The sequence below is a fragment of the Megascapheus bottae genome, chromosome 8 (assembly GCF_031878675.1).
Source record: "Megascapheus bottae isolate mThoBot1 chromosome 8, mThoBot2.hap1, whole genome shotgun sequence".
NCBI classification, from domain to species: Eukaryota; Metazoa; Chordata; class Mammalia; order Rodentia; family Geomyidae; genus Megascapheus; species Megascapheus bottae.
The window spans coordinates 5,702,904-5,720,494 of record NC_143516.1 but is presented as its reverse complement, the minus strand read 5'-3'; the positions used below and the strand labels follow the sequence as shown (position 1 = coordinate 5,720,494).

Genomic DNA, 17,591 nt, shown 5'->3' with positions numbered 1-17,591 from the left:
CATTGCCCCTGTGGAGAGGAGGATGTAAGGCATCTCTGGGCCAGGCAGCCTCAAGGTCATTTCAAGTACAGATTCTAGATTTCTTCCAGCAGAAAGAGACCAGCATGTCTCTGTTCTCAAGCCACAGGAAGCACTGAGAGTCACAGGAAGGGAAAGGAGGCATGTGGGTGGTCAGTGACTTGTGAAGTTTTGTGTTGGCATTAGCAAGGCATCCCCTTAGAGAGCTGCAGAGTCATTTGGGGACACACCATCCCTGCATTCCAGAGCTCCCCTCCGCAAGAATGGGCAGTGTACTCTGCATGTACATTGGCTCTGTGCAGGTAATACTGGCCAAATTCCACAGCAGGAGAGAAGAGGCCCTAGTTTTGCATTCCTGATATTGCAGGAGAGCATTTGGCTTTCAAAAGAAATGTTTTCATTGGGCGAGTCTCCTCTTAGCCAGCTTAAAAGAAGACAGGTTTGTGTTGGCTTACTGTTTCGAAGGGTGTTCTGGTTTCGTGCGTCATTCTGGGACAGGCACGGCAGTTTGGCCCTGGTGAACCCGCTCAGTGACGGTGGACAGGTAGCAAAGGCGGCAGATAGGAAGGGGGCAGGGCAAGACAGGAGGAGTGAGGAGGAGTAAGTAACCAAAAGATGAATCTGGAAATAAAGAATACACTGAGCTCTCCCAGGCTCTCTCCCGAGACTCCATTCTGAGCATATGTTCTGTGAAGGACTCAGCACCTGAGAAGATTGTAAAGCTGCTCTGAAATACTAAAGGGGTGCCCTGGGCTCCTTTTCTTTTCTCCCTTCTTTTGGATGGCAGATAGAAACCCAGTAGCCTACCTCTCTTCTTTTTAGGGAGTAAAAGGAAATGGACTACACTGTTAGTTTTTAAGCAATCTTTATTTCTCTGAGGTTGATAAATAAGACACCCATCTCCTGCTCCCTTTCCCAGACATTAGCCAGGTAAAAAATGGCACTGACTAGTGTTCTTTCTGAGTTTAGTTCTTGCAGTCCGTGCACTGATCTCTAGTGGTCTAAGCAAGTGGGAAAGCCCGGGGAGGGGTGAGGCAACAAGCAGGAAGGGGAGGGCGTGAGGACCATGGATCAGGCCTGCTCCCAGGAAATGAGGCCTGGGACACGGTCTCACACCTGCTTTGGTCCACAGCCTCGGAGTCCGTGTATGTGGTCTCCCTGCAGTCCATGAACTCCCAGGGGCAGAGCCAGCCTGTCTACAGGGCTGCCCTCACCAAGCGCAAGATAGCAGGTATGTCCCCCCCACCCTGCCCCGGGACACACTGTGGGAAGCGGCATGCTGGGGGGTGAGCCTCGGGGCTCCCTCCTGTGGGGATGGAGGAGCAGGAGGACCGAGTCAAGTCACATTTGGGGTACACACTTCTTTGTTACTCCGAGGCTGCAGCGTCCTGTGGTGGAACTGATTTCAATCTGTGCTGGAGGTGGCTTCGCAAGAGGGAAAAGGAGGCACCAGAGTACTATTTTTCTTCTTTTTGTTTGTTGTGGGGCCTGCACTCAGGGCCTAGTGTTCTATCACTTAAGCCACACATCCACTTCTGGCTTTTTTGGTAGGTATTTGGAAATAAGAGTTTCATACTCATAAACTTCTCTTCCTGGGCTGCTTTGAACCATAATCCTCAGATCATAGCTTCTGGAGTAGCTAGGATTACAGGCGTGCGCCCGGCTCCACCTTGACCTTTTAAAATAAAATCTTTACCCTTTTGAAATAGAGTCCCTAAAAAATGTAATGACAGACAGAATAAAAATTTTTTTTTCAAAAACCAATAGATTTGCTAGGCAAGATTGGAGACAACTTGTGAATCTTAAATGTCTTCTGTTGATAAAGATAAATCTTGGTAAGAAATTGGAAAATCATTGTTTTATTTTATATCTAAGTATGAATTTGACTCTGCCTGCTAACCACAGATTCTAAGATGTGAGGACACGAAGCACCTTTACAGTTCTTATATTTCTTTGATTCAGAATTTTCATCCCATGTTATGAGTACCAAGGAAATGCATAATGAGCTTTTCCTCCTCTAAATTTTTATCAGTCTTGAAGTCTGGGCCTAACCGTGGTCCCTGGGCTCCTTTTTCTCCATGTTAGCCCTCTACCACTTGAGTCACAGTATTACTTCCAGCTTTTTCTATGATTAATTGGAGATAAAAGTTTCATGAACTTTCCTGGCTGGGCTAGCTTTGAACCTCGGTCCTTGGATCTCAGCCTTCTAAATAGCTAGGACTGCAAGTATGAGCTCAACTTTCTATTTATTTCATGATACCCACATCAAGTACAAGCAGTCTAAATGTGATACAGGGTGAATAATGGACTTGAAATGCCAGAGGAAGTCAGGGGAGCCAGAAAGTCAGAGACTTAGCTCTTCTGATGTCATTCCAGAAGAGGAGGAACTGGATGTTCCCAGAGACATCACTGTGCGTGTTATGTCATCTCAGTCTGTGCTGGTGGCCTGGGTGGATCCGATTTTGGAAAAGCAGAAGAAAGCTGTTGCATCCAGGTACTTAGCTTCATTCTTTTATTCTCGTGTCAGGCTTTTCTGGCCTAGGGTTAGTGTGTATGTAATGATTCCATGTCTTGCTTGAATGCTAGGCCTTCTGCAGCAGAATAGTGTCCCCACTCCCCTACGACACGCTCGTTCCTGCAAACTGATGGTGCACACAGTAGGACCTCACATCCTACTTACTTGGTTTACCCTGTGCCTGGAAATTCTGTGGATCCCATCTCTTCTTTGCCCTGCTTACAATTTGATTGTTTCACTGGTGTCCTCGGGTGCTGCACCTACCTTGGGAGTTGTCTTACTGAGGCACAGGAGCAGGCCAGAAGTTTATGTAGAATGGTGGGCATGTGCCCAAAGCCTGCCACCTAAACATTTGCCAAACACCATGTCTAGCTCATATTTAACCCCTGTATAGTGCATGTTTAGAAAATATGCTTTATTTTCTCTTCTGCTGCAATCTCATGCTACTTTTATATTAATTTGCAATAACAAAGAAATCATAAGGTTAAACCAATTTGTGTGTATATATGTGTGTGCGTGTGTGTGTGTTATGTGTGTGTGTGTACTAGTCTTGAGGTTTGATCTCAGGGTCTCTCACTTTGCTTAGCTTTTTCATTCAGGACTGGCACTCTACCACTTGGGCCACACCTCTACTTAAGACTTTTTACTGGTTAATTGCAGCTTGGGTTTGTTTGTGCAGATTAGCTTTGATGATCAGATCTCAGCCTCTTGAATAGCTAGGATTACAGGCGTGAGCTACTGGTGCCCGGCTGGCTAAACCAATTTTTATACTAAAAGGCTACTGGTAAATTTGTCCATCAAAAGTTCCCATGTCTAATCACTGAGCAAATAATTTCTATGACCAAGAGGAGAAAAATGTGATAGTCTACTTAGTTTGTATGAAACTTTGAACCTATCTGCAATCTGGAAAGGGGAATCTGAAATTATTGGAATATCATGCTTAGAATGAGTGTATATATGTATGTGTGTATACATACTGTTCATTGTATCATGCACACAATTTCCTTCCCTACGTCTTCTTTTCCAAAAGACCTCAGAAGTAATTTAGAGCATCACTGGGTCTGGGTTTCTGACACCTTTCTGAGAACCAACAAAGGCTTGCATTTTCTTGGAACTCTACGTTAAATTGGCTGTCCCGAGTCTTCAACTGAAGTCATCTCCTATCTTATTAAATATAATCAATAGCACATTTTTAATGCACCAAATGCTTCCTATTGCAAAGAGGCCATGAAAAAAAAATCTTTGAAGAATCTAGTAAACAGCATTTGCAAGTCTTCAAGAGTTGTGGATGTCTGCTCTCTGGGGTTCTGTGTATTACCATGTTTGTTCATACTCAGTTTCCTTCCCTGGAAGTCACACACTGGACTGCCTTTATCATCTCCCCTGGCCTGTTCTATTTGTTACACATATTTTACTCCATTTCAAAATCATGAATCTACTCATAATCACATGTTTTTTTCCCTCCTGGGTCCATGGAAATCATATCTGATTTTTCAGAATTGAATCCTTTTTGTCTTTGTATTTTGGAAAATCAGGATATCTTAAACTTCAGTTTGGGTCCTTACTATTGTCATTTTCACAGCTACATGCACAGACAGACAGACAGACAGACAGACACACACACACACACACACAATCTATGAGATGTTGCTTTATAAAAACTCATTCCAAGTTTGCTTCTGTACTCAGTCTTTTGAATGATGAGATGCACTGTGCTATTTAAAGCCTCAATGCTTCATATTTCCTAGATTATTTGAGACACTGGAACTTAGGCCTCGAGTCGCTTTGCTTTGGTTGCTTCCTGCAGAAGCTGTTACGAGGAGGCAGGATAGCAGCAGGCCGTGAGGTTTGCTTGCAGAGGATCTGTCTGTGGCTGCCTGACTGTGCTGTGTTTTCTTGTAGACAGTACACGGTGCGCTATCGAGAAAAGGGGGAATCAGCCAGGTGGGACTACAAGCAAATCCCTCACCGGCGAGTTTTGGTAGAAAACCTGATTCCAGACACTGTATATGAGTTTGCGGTCCGTATTTCACAGGGGGAAAGAGACGGCAAGTGGAGCACATCCGTCTTCCAAAGAACGCCCGAGTCTGGTTTGTATCCGAGCTGGCCTGTGCGTTTCCAGGCTGGAGTGACTCCTGTACTATGATTTTAAGCCAGTAGCGACCAAGACCAGCATGGGTCCTTATTTTTAAATCACACGAAACCTGGATTTTTGTCATATTATTTTTTCTGGCAGTACTGAAAGTTAAACCTTCATCTTGCCAAGCAAGTTCTCAACTACTTTGAGCCATTCCCCTGCTCTTTCTTGTTTTAGTGATGTTTTCGAATAGTCTCAAGTTTTTGCCCTACTTGGTTTGGACTGTGATCTTCCCTTTTTGTTCTCTTCCCCTGTAGTCAGAGATACAAAGTGGTCAAGACAGGGTCTTCATGAACGTTTCCCCAGAACCATAGAATACCTTGGATCACTCTGCTCCTCTACATTCCCCAGTAGCTAGGATTAGGGCTAGGTAGATATGAACAGAAATTCAATGTTTAAAATGATCAATAACTGCAGAGGTTAGGGAACCTTGTTTATATCCACTTTCTCCTTCTGTGGGTTTGACACATGAAGCCATCAGGTCTCTGTGTAGGTATGCAAATCTCTGTCGCACATGGGGTACTTCATGGTGACACACGGGCTCAAAGCCAAAGGCCACCTGCTTCTTCCCTGAGGCTGAAGTTCTATTTGACTCTAGGGGAGATTTTTCTTTGAAACCAAGGCTATGATTTTTTTTATTAAAGAATTTATTAACATTGATTTTTACATTATATTTCAAATGACGAGTTTAACAAACAAGTATTCAAAAAGGGAATCTATATACAATCACTGGCACTTAGATTTTAGAACATAATCAAAATTAGGCTGAGGGTTTATATATCATAGATACATATTGATCTATGTAATAAAACATTATGTCTATAGAGTCATACATTTTTATGTCTATGTAGTTGTGTTTATATTTCCAGTGCCATGTCCTTAGCATTGGGTATGCAACTTTTGAGTCCTCCCTCGTGTACTGTTTGGATCTAATATCCACCTATTAAGGATACCATGTGCCTTTTGTTCCTTTGGTCTTGACTTGTCTCACTCAACAAGGCTATGATTTTTTTTAACCTTGTCTTTACAAGTTGTAGTAAAAAGAAGTTGTACCAGGATTTCTTATTTATAATCTTTATATATTTCAGTATTTAGTCCTGAGGAGAAATCCTGAATTCCTAAAAGCCTTTCCTTAGCCATATTTAGATTCACTTCTGCCTGTAGAAGTGATATCAACTGCTCCATGGTCTTACGTGCTGCCCAGTGAAGACAGGAGCTCTCCAAGGAACAATGCACACGCTGGGCCTGCATGCCTGTTCCGGCCAGGCTGTCTGTGAGGGCATGGTAAAATGTTCCATTCCTTGTTGCCTTGCAGCTCCCACCACGGCTCCTGAAAACTTGAATGTCTGGCCAGTCAGCGGCAAACCTACAGTGGTCAAGGCCACCTGGGACCCACTGCCTGAGACGGAGGGCAGAGTAAAAGGTAGGCCCCCTCCCCTCTGAGCCCTGTGTGGCAACCATGGTGCTGAATCCTGCACTGATCACAGCTCTTGTGTCTGAGGAGGAACTAGATTAGGTGCCGAGTACAGGGCCAAAGGACCTTGGGGCAGGGTTTCATTGTCTGAGATGAAGGTAGTCTCCAAGGGGATTATCCTTGATCATCCTGACAACTGGGGATGCTCTGAATGACATGGTATAACCACGCCCTGACCCATCCTAACTTCATGCTCTGAGCTGCTCGGTATGCCAAGAAGACCGAGGAGCTAGGAGTCAGTGGGAACCCCACAGGGCCATAAATATCTTTAATGAGATCATAAATAACGTTTAATGGATTTGAAACACTCAAGTAATAATTTCCAGAAAATGGATTTATTTTCAGTTTGTCATCTGTATTTATTTACCGAGTTTGAAGAAAGCATAACACTACAGTAAAGACTATCAGAGCTTTCAAAGAATACAATTCACATAAAATATTCACAACTAGTTAAATTATAGTCTAAAAATTGGGAATTCTAAATAGAGCCAGAAATCTTTCATTGCAATATGAAAGTATTCAAGTAGCTTTCGGAAGTCTGAAGACATCATAAGGAGTCAGATCATATTCTTTATTTTTTACTATTGATGGATCGAGAAACAACTTTAAGTATAATACATCCAGACAGTTTGTATAAGCTTAGAGAAATCTAAACAATTACTACCAGTCTCCTTTGAAAAGTTCTGAATTGGGAATATCAATTCACTTTTTGTCCCTGCATTTAACTCTGAGGTCTCTTGGCTGATATGAGGGGTCTTTTCAGAGCACAGTGGAAGGTGAAGAGGTAGATATTTTCTCCCCTGAATTCCTCCCATTTCCCAGTTTCTCGGAGTAATGTCCCTACTCCTCTTGCTCGTCACCTCCCCTCACCCCACTGGACTGAGTCAGAAATCAAGGAAGAGAAGAAACACTTAGCTGGCCCTTTTGAATAATTATTGTTAGGACAGTCTAACATTGGTTCCTTCCATGTCCAGTACTGAGGCTGAGAAGGCCTCTGTAAATGGAATAAAGACTATTTTTGGCTGACAATAGTTTTAGTTTTAAAAAAGGACAGTTATTACTTCTCAAGTTAATTTATTACCTACTACTGATTTGGCCTTTTTCTTGTTCACAGTTTATATTTCTAGCTTTTTGCTGAAAGAGGCTCCTAAGCACCAAGTAAATATTTCTAGAAATAACGATAGCTACTGAGTTGTTGGTTTTTTTTTAATCCTTTTGGAAGCACTGGGTTTGAACTCAAAGCATTATTCTTACTAAGCAAGTGCTCCACCACTTGAACCATTCCTGAGGCCTTTTTGACTTTAAATTATTTTTCAGGTAGAGTCGCACTTTTACACAGAACTAGCGTCAAACTTCCATTTTCCCACTCATTTCTCTTACAGAGTCTGTATTATAGGCATGTCCCATCACATCTCAACTTGTTTGGTTAAGAGGGTTTTCACTAATACTTTTCCTGGGCTGGTCTTGAACCTCACTTCTCCTGATCTCCATCTCCCAACTAGCAGAGATTACAGGCATAAGTCACCACACCTATCAAATTGAATTTCCATCTATGAAAATGCATGTATCCTATCTCTGCTTAGTTTTCAAAAAGGTGTAGTAGTGGGGCTGAAATTTGTAATTCGTTGGGGCATTTTCTACACATAAGAAATAGGAAACACATTAGAAGAGCATATACTTTACGTGGTTGAATACTTTTTCCAGATGAATGGAATCCATTAAAAAATCAGAATTACAAACTTAGAGTGGATTCTCATACTTCTTACTTTTGACCACCACAAATGACTAGCTGACTCATTTTCAATGAGAAAAGAATGCTGTGTTTTGTGGATAAATGCTACAAAAAACATTTTAGTGGAAAGTTTTAAAATTAATGTTCTCTTGAAAGATTGGAAGTTAAGGAAAATAAAAGAGCCCTCATCTTCCTTAAAATGGGTTGATTTCTCTAAGATTCTCTGTGGTTATTTTTTAAATTAGGTTGTTCTCTTACTGAGTTGATAAGTTTTGCAAATCTTGGTTCACTGAAAGGGAAATAAGAGGGATAGTTTTTAGTTGAGGGCTCCAATTATGCTTTAAAATAAAACTGCGTTGCAGTATTTCTATGCAATCAAAGAGGTTTCTTAGTTCCCTGAACTGAATTTTCTATTATTTTTTAAGTTCAAGGATGTACTATATTTACAGGTAGGGCTAATTAAACATGGAAGCTTTGGAGATCACAGAAGTATATTGTTTAGCAACTTTACAGTTTTAAATTCTGTTGAGTGTCAGGTGCTGGTGGCTCTCACCTATAATCCTAGTTACTGAGGAGGCTGAGATCTGAGTATCATGATTTGAAGCCACCCAGGCAAAGATACTGCTCTAGGAATCTAACACACACACACACACACACACACACACACACACACACACACACACACACAATTTTGAGAAACATCCTTATCAGCAAGTGGAATAAGAACTTTTATAATTCCTACAAGAGTGAAATTATATTCCAAATAAATACTTTTCTTCTGGTTCAGTTTGCTGATAGAAGTAACTGAGCTGGATAAACTGAGGCTCTTGAAGATGTGAGTGTTTATTTGGAATCAGTTCTTAGATGTTTGTTTTGGTCTTTTTTTTTTGGCGGGTCCTGGGGCTTGAACTCAGGGCCTAAGCACTGTCCTTGGACTTTCTCAAAGCTAGAGCTCTATCACTTGAGCCTCAGCACCACTTCCGGCGTTTTCTATGTATGTGTAACCGAGGAATCGAACCCGGGTCCTCGTGCATGCTAGGCAAGCACTCTACCTCTAGGCCAAACTTTGGGCCCCTGGGCCTTTATTTTTCTGTTGAAGATTTATCAATTTAGTCATAGCATATTAATAAATGAATAGCTATCATGAGGCTAGGATCTGAGGATCCTGATTTGAAGCCAGCCCTGGGCAGGAAAGTCTGTGAGACTTTTATCTCCAATGAACCCCATGACCCTTCGAAAAATGGGGTTAGAAATGGAGCTACAGCTCAAGTGGTAGAGCGCTAGCCTTGAGACAAAGGAACCCAGAGACTGTCTGGGCCCCAAGTTCAAGCCTCAGGACCACTGTAAAAACTGAAAGTAAAATAAAATGGATATGAAAAAAAATATGCACATCTCTTCTGGTGAATTATTTAAAGATTGGCCTTCTGAGTTTCATATGCTTAAGCATCTTAAAACAGCCAATTGCCTGTTCATGACCTTCAAAGCCTGCCTGTAGACTTGGTGTGTATTGCTAGTGTGTTGAATTTTTGTGGTGCGAATTCTAATTCATGCTGCTCATCCAGTCTGTCTGCTGGGCCCCGGACTGTGTTCCATTCCCTCCTTCCAACCTTCTGCCAAATCATTTCAGAATACATTCTTTCCTACGCCCCGGCTCTCAAACCATTCGGAGCAAAGTCTCTCACCTACCCCGGACACACTACTTCTGCCCTGGTGGATGGTCTGCAGCCTGGGGAACGCTATCTGTTCAAAATCCGGGCTACAAACAGGAGAGGTCCTGGACCTCACTCCAAAGCCTTCATTGTCGCTGTTCCAACAAGTAAGCACTGCGTGGTGGCTGTTGTCTTCCATCTCTTTCCATTTGCTGTTTGTTTTGTGTGACTTTGAATCATGCTCGGAAGTCTCAAGCTTCATAGTGGATCATTTCATGGGACTCAATTTGAGTATTGGTTCCTAAGATGTTTCTGTGACCCTTTTAGGAATTGTTCTTCCCACAGACTAAAACTGCTAGTGTTAATAATCATTGCTATTCATATGCTCATTCTGTGATGCCTCATATGAGGGTTTAATGGGAGTGGGCTTAGTTTGATAGGAACAGAGCATGTTTACAGATCTTCTAGGAATTATTTTTTTTACTGCTAATCTTTTGTATACAACATTTTAAGAATTTTCCGTTTTTATTCCATTATTTTGGAGTGTAGCTCTACTCAGAAGATTTCTAATTGTCTAGTTTATCTGTTTGGTATCAAAACCAACCATGGAGATGACTGTCTTGGGGACTGTGTCTTCTTCTCTGCTTCTCCCCATTTAAAATGAGGAGCTCTCCATCCTTATGTGTGCTGTGCAGGGCCTGGCCTTTGCTGCAGTGATAAGCTGATTTATCCTGAGAAACCTGCTGTGTGACTGCCCCCACCCCCCAACCTTCCTTCCCCTGTCAATTCTGCTCTCCAGCCAAGGCACATTTAATAGAATATTTTGCCTATACCAGGAGTCTTCTCATGATAAGCTTTATTTTGGAACTGCAAATATATCTAATAGGAAAGGAATTTTAAGCATGGAGAAAGCAAGTATACATGTGTTAGAGTGAATCTGAGACTGTGTGGTGCCCCAGTAATTGGCATATGTGTGTGTATATATAAATATATTTCTTGCCTATTAGTAACAGCTATATATATATGGTTCTAGATGGAAAAGGATAAATAACTGCAACTGTAGTGGGGCATAAATCTTTTAAGACTTCAAGATGATGAAGACAAAAACAGGAATGAGTGTCATTGCGTTTCTATTTTACAAAATTATTTTGTTCATCTTCTCTACTAAAGATGATGTTTGGCAGAGCACTATCCATCATGTAAAAGAAAAAGAACAGTGATAATGCACTTAGGAAGTACTCATTTTTGCAACTCCCAACATAAGATTTTGTACTTACAAAAACCAGTGGTGGCAGTCACTGGGTTCAAGATTCTGAGGAAACAGGTTCCAGAACCCTTGGGCATACCAAGACCAAAGGAGGGCAAACCCCTTAGATAAAGTAACAGAATCTGAATTGCACCTGTACATTCTCTTGTATTCATTAACGGATCACTCGTTCATTTGCCATGTTAAAGGCAATGAAAGTATGATGTTAATGATTGTCCTTTATACTTTCATATTTAGGGGAAAAGGGAGAAAGGAGCCTAGGCTCTTTGGGTGAAGCTGTAATGGTCTTGTTCCCCCAAGCATTTTCCAGAAAGGCTGAGCTGCATCTGAGCATGCAGAAAGCAAAGCTGTGAAGGCCAGCTCGCCTCCCACAGGTCCCCTTCCAGAATTCCTTCCGATGAGAAGGAATCGGATTGAGCAGACACAGATTTCATTCATTCACATAGAGTTGCCGGGACTGTGTTTCTTCCTTAAAAGCCAGCCTTTTTCGAGGCCTGCTTTAATGGTGAAAATGTGTCCAGTGTTCTGAAGGAATCAGAAGTAACCCACTGTGGTGACGGAGGAGGTGGAACGCACGGGGGGCGTTGGCATTCGTGCCCCTCTCGTTGAAGGGTTCTCTTCCTTGTTTAATGCTTGCTCTGTAAAATCTGTTTCAGCCGGCACCGGGGAGTCAGATGGCCCGCCGCGCAGGGGCGGCTCCTGGACGCGGGACAAACCCCAGCCTTCCCCGCCCGCGTCCCCGGAGCGCACGCCTTCTCCCGCTTCGCCCCCGAGGAGAGGTGCGAAGGACCCGCTCCTTGACTTGAAGAACAAGGTCCTGGCCCACGGCGGGCTGCCCAGGAAGCCCCAGCTCCACCCTAAGAAGGCTGGAGAGGTGGCCCTCCAGTCCACGGACGTCACGGAGGAGGAGGAGGAGCTGGATTCCCTGGAGGACCCACGCGCGTTCCCGAGGCGCACCCCGTGGCCGCCGGGTCGGCCCGGGCCCTGGGGCGCTGCTCGGACTCCAGCCAGGGCCCGGCCGCCGGTGCTGCCCGGAAAGGACGGCGCGGACACGCGGGGCCCCTCCCCGGCCTCCCCCTCCGCAGAGGTCCCCCAGGACCCCTCTCCGCACCCCGGCACCACCCACAACGACTGGGCGACCCAGGAGGAGCGCGCTGCCCTCCACCCCCCCAAGGCCGCCTCTCCATCCCGGTCCGCCGGCCGCCAGACCGCCTCCACGCCCCCGAGCCGGGACCGGAGCGCCCCGCGTGGGCGCCCCACGCCACCGCGCTCCGTAGCGGCCGAGGAGGAGGACGACGAGGGCGCGGCGGCCGCCCCGACCAGGCGCTCTCCACCCCGCACAGGGCCCCCCAGCCCGTCCCCGGACCCCCTCGACGGGGAGGACCCCGAGGACGCCCGGCGCCAGGCCGAGGCCTCCGCCCCCACCGTGCGGGCCCGGCCGGCCGCGGGGCCATCCACTGCGCCCCGGAACAGACCCTTCTCCGCCAACGGCAGGACGCCAGCCAGGTTCGGCGTTGGCCGTGGGCTAAGGTTGCAGCCCTGGGGCACCCCGCCTTCTCCGGGCGGCTCCCGAGGGGCCTCGAGCGCCCACGGGAACCAGGACGAGGAGAAGCCGTTGTCGGCTACCACGGCCAGCGGCCAGCTGAGCGCCTCGTCCAGGCAGCCCCCGGGGAGGAGCCCCCAGAGAGGAGCCAGCCCGGACCCCGAAGCGCCCCGAGCGGGCGGGCGTCCCCAAGACAAGGCCCCGTCTCTGGGCTCCCAGGCCCAGGACCTGCAGGAGAGCCCCGACGTGACCCCGGGTCGCCAGCTGCTGCCCGCGCGTCCCGCCGCCAGGCCGCAGCCCCACCCCGGCGCCCCCATGCCCCGGAGGCTGGCTCCGGGCCGGCTCCCGGAGAGGCCGCCCCTGCGCCCGCGGCCCTCCGTCCACGAGGACGCGGGCCGGTCACTGTCCCACGCAGGACGCACCACGTCGTCCTCCGGGGACCCACTCCGCGGGGGGACTCCCGCGGGCCCCCGGGGCCAGGGCCAGGACTCCTCCCAGAGCAGCTCGGATGACACCAGCACGGAGGAGGAGGCCACCCGGGCCCTGGCCCAGCCCCGCACCCCTGGCCAGGCCCGCGCGCCTCCCTCCAAGCGTCCCCTGCAGTCCAAATCCCTGCAGTCGGTCTCCACCGACGAGGACGAGGACGACGACGGCCGGGATGGGTATCTGAAAGGAGGACAGGAGGACCCCTGGACGTCCTCCAGCCCCGAGGGCGGCAAGGCGGGCCCCGCGCCGACCCCGCGCGGAGGCAGCTGGGCACCCGAGGAGGACGCCCCTCCTGGGAAGCGCCCCGCGCCTCCGGGAAGCGCCCCACGATCCCCGCACCCGCCTCGCACCCCGGCCAGCCCCAGCCCCGCGGTGAGCACGCGCGCGCCCGCCAGCCTCTCCTCCACCACGCCCATGCTGTCCCTGCGCCAGCGGATGCAGCGCAGGTTCCGGACGCCCGTGGCCCGCCCGCCTGCCAGGCTGGAGCACGCGCTCGCACCAGGTGATGGGTCGGGTTGGGGGCTTGGGTCGTGCGTCCTGGGGGAGGCGCGGCCTCCAGGCCCTTCCGCAGGGAAGGTTGGCACCCTTGCACGGGAGCCACAGCTCCAGCTCCGGCTTTTCAGCTTGTTGAGCGTTTTGCTAGTTAATTGGAGGTTAGAGTCTCATGGACTTCCCTGTCTTCGAACAGAGACTCTCCAGCGCGCAGCCCCCTGAGTAGCTAGGATGGCAGGCGTGAGCCACCAGCACCCAGCCATTTGCTAAGCTCTGCCCTTTGGCGGTGGCGGCCGGCTGCCTCACTCCTGGCGGGACTTAGGCCTCCTGTTCTCCAGGGGAGACAGTGGGGGTGCCCCCCCCCGAGTCGGACAGACGGGCAGCTTCTGTCCTTCTCCCCATCTCATCAGTTCTTCCCAAGAACTCTCCAGAGTTCAGCCAGGTTGGAGAGAGCACTGCCCATTCAGAGTTGGCAACTGGGGACGAGCGCACATTTCTCATTCTTCCAGTCTTGTCTGTACTTTTGTAACCATTCTTGTCATGTGAAGTTATCTGCCACGTAGGAAACTGAGTTCTCTGTGAATCCTCTTCTGTGTTTGAGAGATTGTTATAACTTAGAGTTTGATGTGAAGCCAATGGTTCAGAAATACTGAATTCGCTGGTCTCTGTTATTTGTTTGTTATTGTACTATGTAGGTTATAATGGCAGACCAAATGGAGAAGAAAATGTTTCTTCTGGCAATAATGGGAAACCGAATGGACAGAGAATTGTCAATGGTCCTCAAGGAACCAAGTGGGTAGGGTAAACTTCCTTACACATTCTGGTTGTCTGCATGCTGTTAGAAAAGACAAATCACAGACAATAGCTCCTCAGGAGGTCGAGATCTGAAAATCACAATCCAAAGCCAGTCCAGGAAGGAAAATCTTGAGACCGTTATCTCCAGTTTACCACCCGAAAGCTGGAAGTAGAGGTGTTGCTCAAGTGGTAGAGCACCAGTTTCAAGCAAAAGAAGCTATGGGACAGCACCCAGGCCCCAAGTTCAAGCCCCAGTACCAGGACATACACAGACACGAAAGCAAACAAGCAAAACCAAACTAACAAGAACACTTGTGGACACAGTGTACTCAAGAATTCCAGTGTTTCCTGTGAAACAGGGTCTTGGTGCGTAGCCTGTGCTGGCCTTGACTCCTTGGATATCTTGGCTCAGGCTTCTGAGTGCTGGAATTATGGGTATATACTACCAGTTCAAGCTTAAAATTTAGGAGTTCAGAGCCCAGGTGCTGATGGCTCATATCTGTATTCCTAGTTACTCAGCAGTCTGAGATCTGAGGATCGTGGTTTGAAGCTAACCTGGGCAATGAAGTACACAAGACTTATCTCCAATTAAGCACCAAAAAAACCCCCCTCAGAGTACAGATATAAGTCCAGTGGTGGAGAGATAGCCTTGAGCAAAAAGGCTCAAAAACAGCCCCCAAGTCCTGAGCTCAAGCCCCAGAATCTACATACCCGAAAGAAAGAAAAAGAATGAATGAATGAATGAATGAATTCAGAAATGGGAAAGGAACCCATTTCTACCAGGGACCTTCCATGTATCAAGTCAACGTGATGCCCACTATATTTCAGAACCATTCTTATTTTTCTTCATTTGTGATTACTTCTACATGAAGAATACTGTTTCTGTGAAGGTTTAGAAAATCTTGGATTCACCTGAGTCACTTCTTTGTTTCTCACATAGTTGACAGAGAAAATCAAATTCAGATCTGATCACAGGAGTTGCAAGAGAGCTGCCGTGTGCAACTAGGATTTTTTTAGCTACACTGATTTTTCATTCTTAGCTTACTATACAATTAAATATTAGATGCATTTTCTTCTACTTGTTTCATCTCATTTATAAAAGGAAGCAGGGTTAAAACAAACTAACAGAAAATCCTCAAATCAGATAGGTGATTTATTTTGGGACTCACTGAACACTTGGTTGCATAAAATTAAAAAAATATGGACTTATAATTTCTATCTATTAAGAAACTTAAAATTTTCTTCTGTGGTTAAAATATTAAAAATATATTCTTGAAAGAGTAAAGAAAGAAAAAATTTATCATGTAATTCTCAGTCAAAACTTCTCATTTGTAATGAAAGGTTCAGGAGTACATATTCAAGGATTTTGCAGCATATTGAATCCTACATGATCTTAAATTACATTTTTATCATTTTTCAAAGGAACAACAATTTATAATAGAAAGTGCAAATCAGACTGTACCATCCCTAGAGCAGTATAGAATGAAGACAGTGTGGAGTGGATTTTGAAAGTAGGATGTAAATAAATAAATCTTATTTTTGATTACCATAATGGCATCCAATAAAGTGGCCTGTTTATGGGACTTCCTCTGAGACAAGGCAGTGCAGGGGACTGGGTCTCAAATATTGTCAGCTTGGGAGCACTGGGTGGCTTTCCAGTACATGCCTAAGGTATGACCTGGTCTTTGTGTATCTGACAAGAGGAGGCCTGGTGATGCGGGGTAGAGAGGGGATAGAAGACCTAGCAGTGCAGGATGAGAGTTTATTCCTTCACAGAGATAATAATTCTTCCAAGTTATACGGTGCCTTAGCCTACAATGCTTTTGCATGCACTCCATCTTAGGCTGTATGATTATAAATTAATTAAATTTTAACTTGAGTTTTAATATAAGCAGTACAATGGAGACATTTTGTTTTAAACATGAGAAATATGTATTCATAGAAATAAGTTAAAATAATTTAGAAATATCTGAGAAAGAAAATAAGCATTCCCCACCCTAACCCTCTACTCTAAGATAATCACTGTTCACAGTTCAGTCCCCCCAGAATTGCTGTCTCTGAGGTTTTACACTTACATACAAAAAGTAACACAATTTTGCCTTGAGGGGCTTAAACTTGGGCTCTCACACTTGCTAGGCAGGCATTATTATCATTGAGCCAGACCTCTAACTCTTCTATATGCTAGATATTTTCAGATAGGATCTTGATGTTTCCCCGGGCTGGTGCCTGGCTTCAGTCTTCTGACATTATACTTTGTGCCATATCTGGGATTCAGGTGTCTATCACTGTACCCAGATTTAGAAGAGATCTTTCTATAGGGCATAGCGAGGGAGCTGGGCTGGATTCAAACCATGATCCTCCCTAACTGAGCTTAAGACTGAACCCTTACACACGGCTATAAAATGAATATAGTGTTGTTTCTTGTGCCATTAATCAGTTTTAGATTCTGAGTGTGCTTATTTATATAGGTGAATAGATAGGGAAGTCCCATTATTCCTTTGAATTGGCTTCCTGTAGGCTGTAATTTACTTTAATCTTGTCCCTCAGTTGATAGATACTTACACTGTTTCCCACTTTTTGGCATCAGGTGCAATGTACCACGGTAAAAAAAAAAACTATTTGGAACACCTTTGTGCTTTTGAGAAAAGTAATTTATGCATAGGATGTGAGATGTATGTCACTTTGCACATAGTTTCTTTTTTAATCTTGGAGGTGATAGGAAGCATTTTTTTTCATTTAAATAATGGCTTTTTTCTATGGAAGCTTCACACATATGCGCAGGAAGTTGGGCGAATGTGAGCATTTTCAAGTGTCCTGTGTATTCTTCCATCTGTATGCGGCTGTAGGTGGTGGATCTTGATCGCGGGCTGGTGTTGAATGCAGAAGGGAGATACCTCCAAGATTCACATGGGAACCCTCTTCGCGTCAGACTGGGAGGAGATGGCCGCACTATTGTGGGTGAGTGAGAGTGGTTTCCTTCTTATCTTATTTACATTAATTTCTTTAGTTATGTAATACGCCCTGCTGGAGATTAAACTCAGGGTCTGGCCATGCCTACCCATGAACACGTTACTAAAAAATGAAAGTATACAGAAATTAGTTATCAAAAGACTTCTGTCTTCCTCCTCCCCTCATTTTTAATGGTTGCCCTTGATCAGTTATTTTCAGCCATGTGGGAAGAGGCGGGGCTCAGCATCTCCCTAGTACAGTTTTAGGTAACTGCTTCCTGCAGACTCCACCACTAGAAAGGTAAGAGTACAGAATCGCATATGAAATTCGCCATTGAGAGCAGAGGTCCAAAATCTATGACCCACAATTGACTGCCTGTTTCTGTAAGACCTGCAAACTCAGAATAGTGTTTATGATTTTAAATGATTGCAGAAAAAGAGAGATAATATGAAATTAACATTTCAGTATCCATGCACAAAGTCTATTTAGAACCGAGCAGGCTTTGTTTCTGTGTCATCTAACACAATTACTATG

The 17,591-nt window shown here is 45.7% G+C and overlaps 1 protein-coding gene across 1 annotated transcript in view; it reads left to right on the top strand.

Moving 5' to 3' along the window:
• Window positions 1–17,591, top strand: part of Fndc1 (fibronectin type III domain containing 1) — a 72,218-nt gene that overhangs the window by 31,197 nt on the left and 23,430 nt on the right. Inside the window, exons 6-13 of the mRNA XM_090337886.1 lie at window positions 1,151–1,249; window positions 2,395–2,512; window positions 4,436–4,623; window positions 5,986–6,093; window positions 9,504–9,692; window positions 11,449–13,323; window positions 14,009–14,109; window positions 16,955–17,066. Of these exons, the coding sequence (XP_090194012.1) occupies window positions 1,151–1,249; window positions 2,395–2,512; window positions 4,436–4,623; window positions 5,986–6,093; window positions 9,504–9,692; window positions 11,449–13,323; window positions 14,009–14,109; window positions 16,955–17,066 (2,790 nt within the window). The remainder of the gene's footprint in view (window positions 1–1,150; window positions 1,250–2,394; window positions 2,513–4,435; window positions 4,624–5,985; window positions 6,094–9,503; window positions 9,693–11,448; window positions 13,324–14,008; window positions 14,110–16,954; window positions 17,067–17,591) is intronic.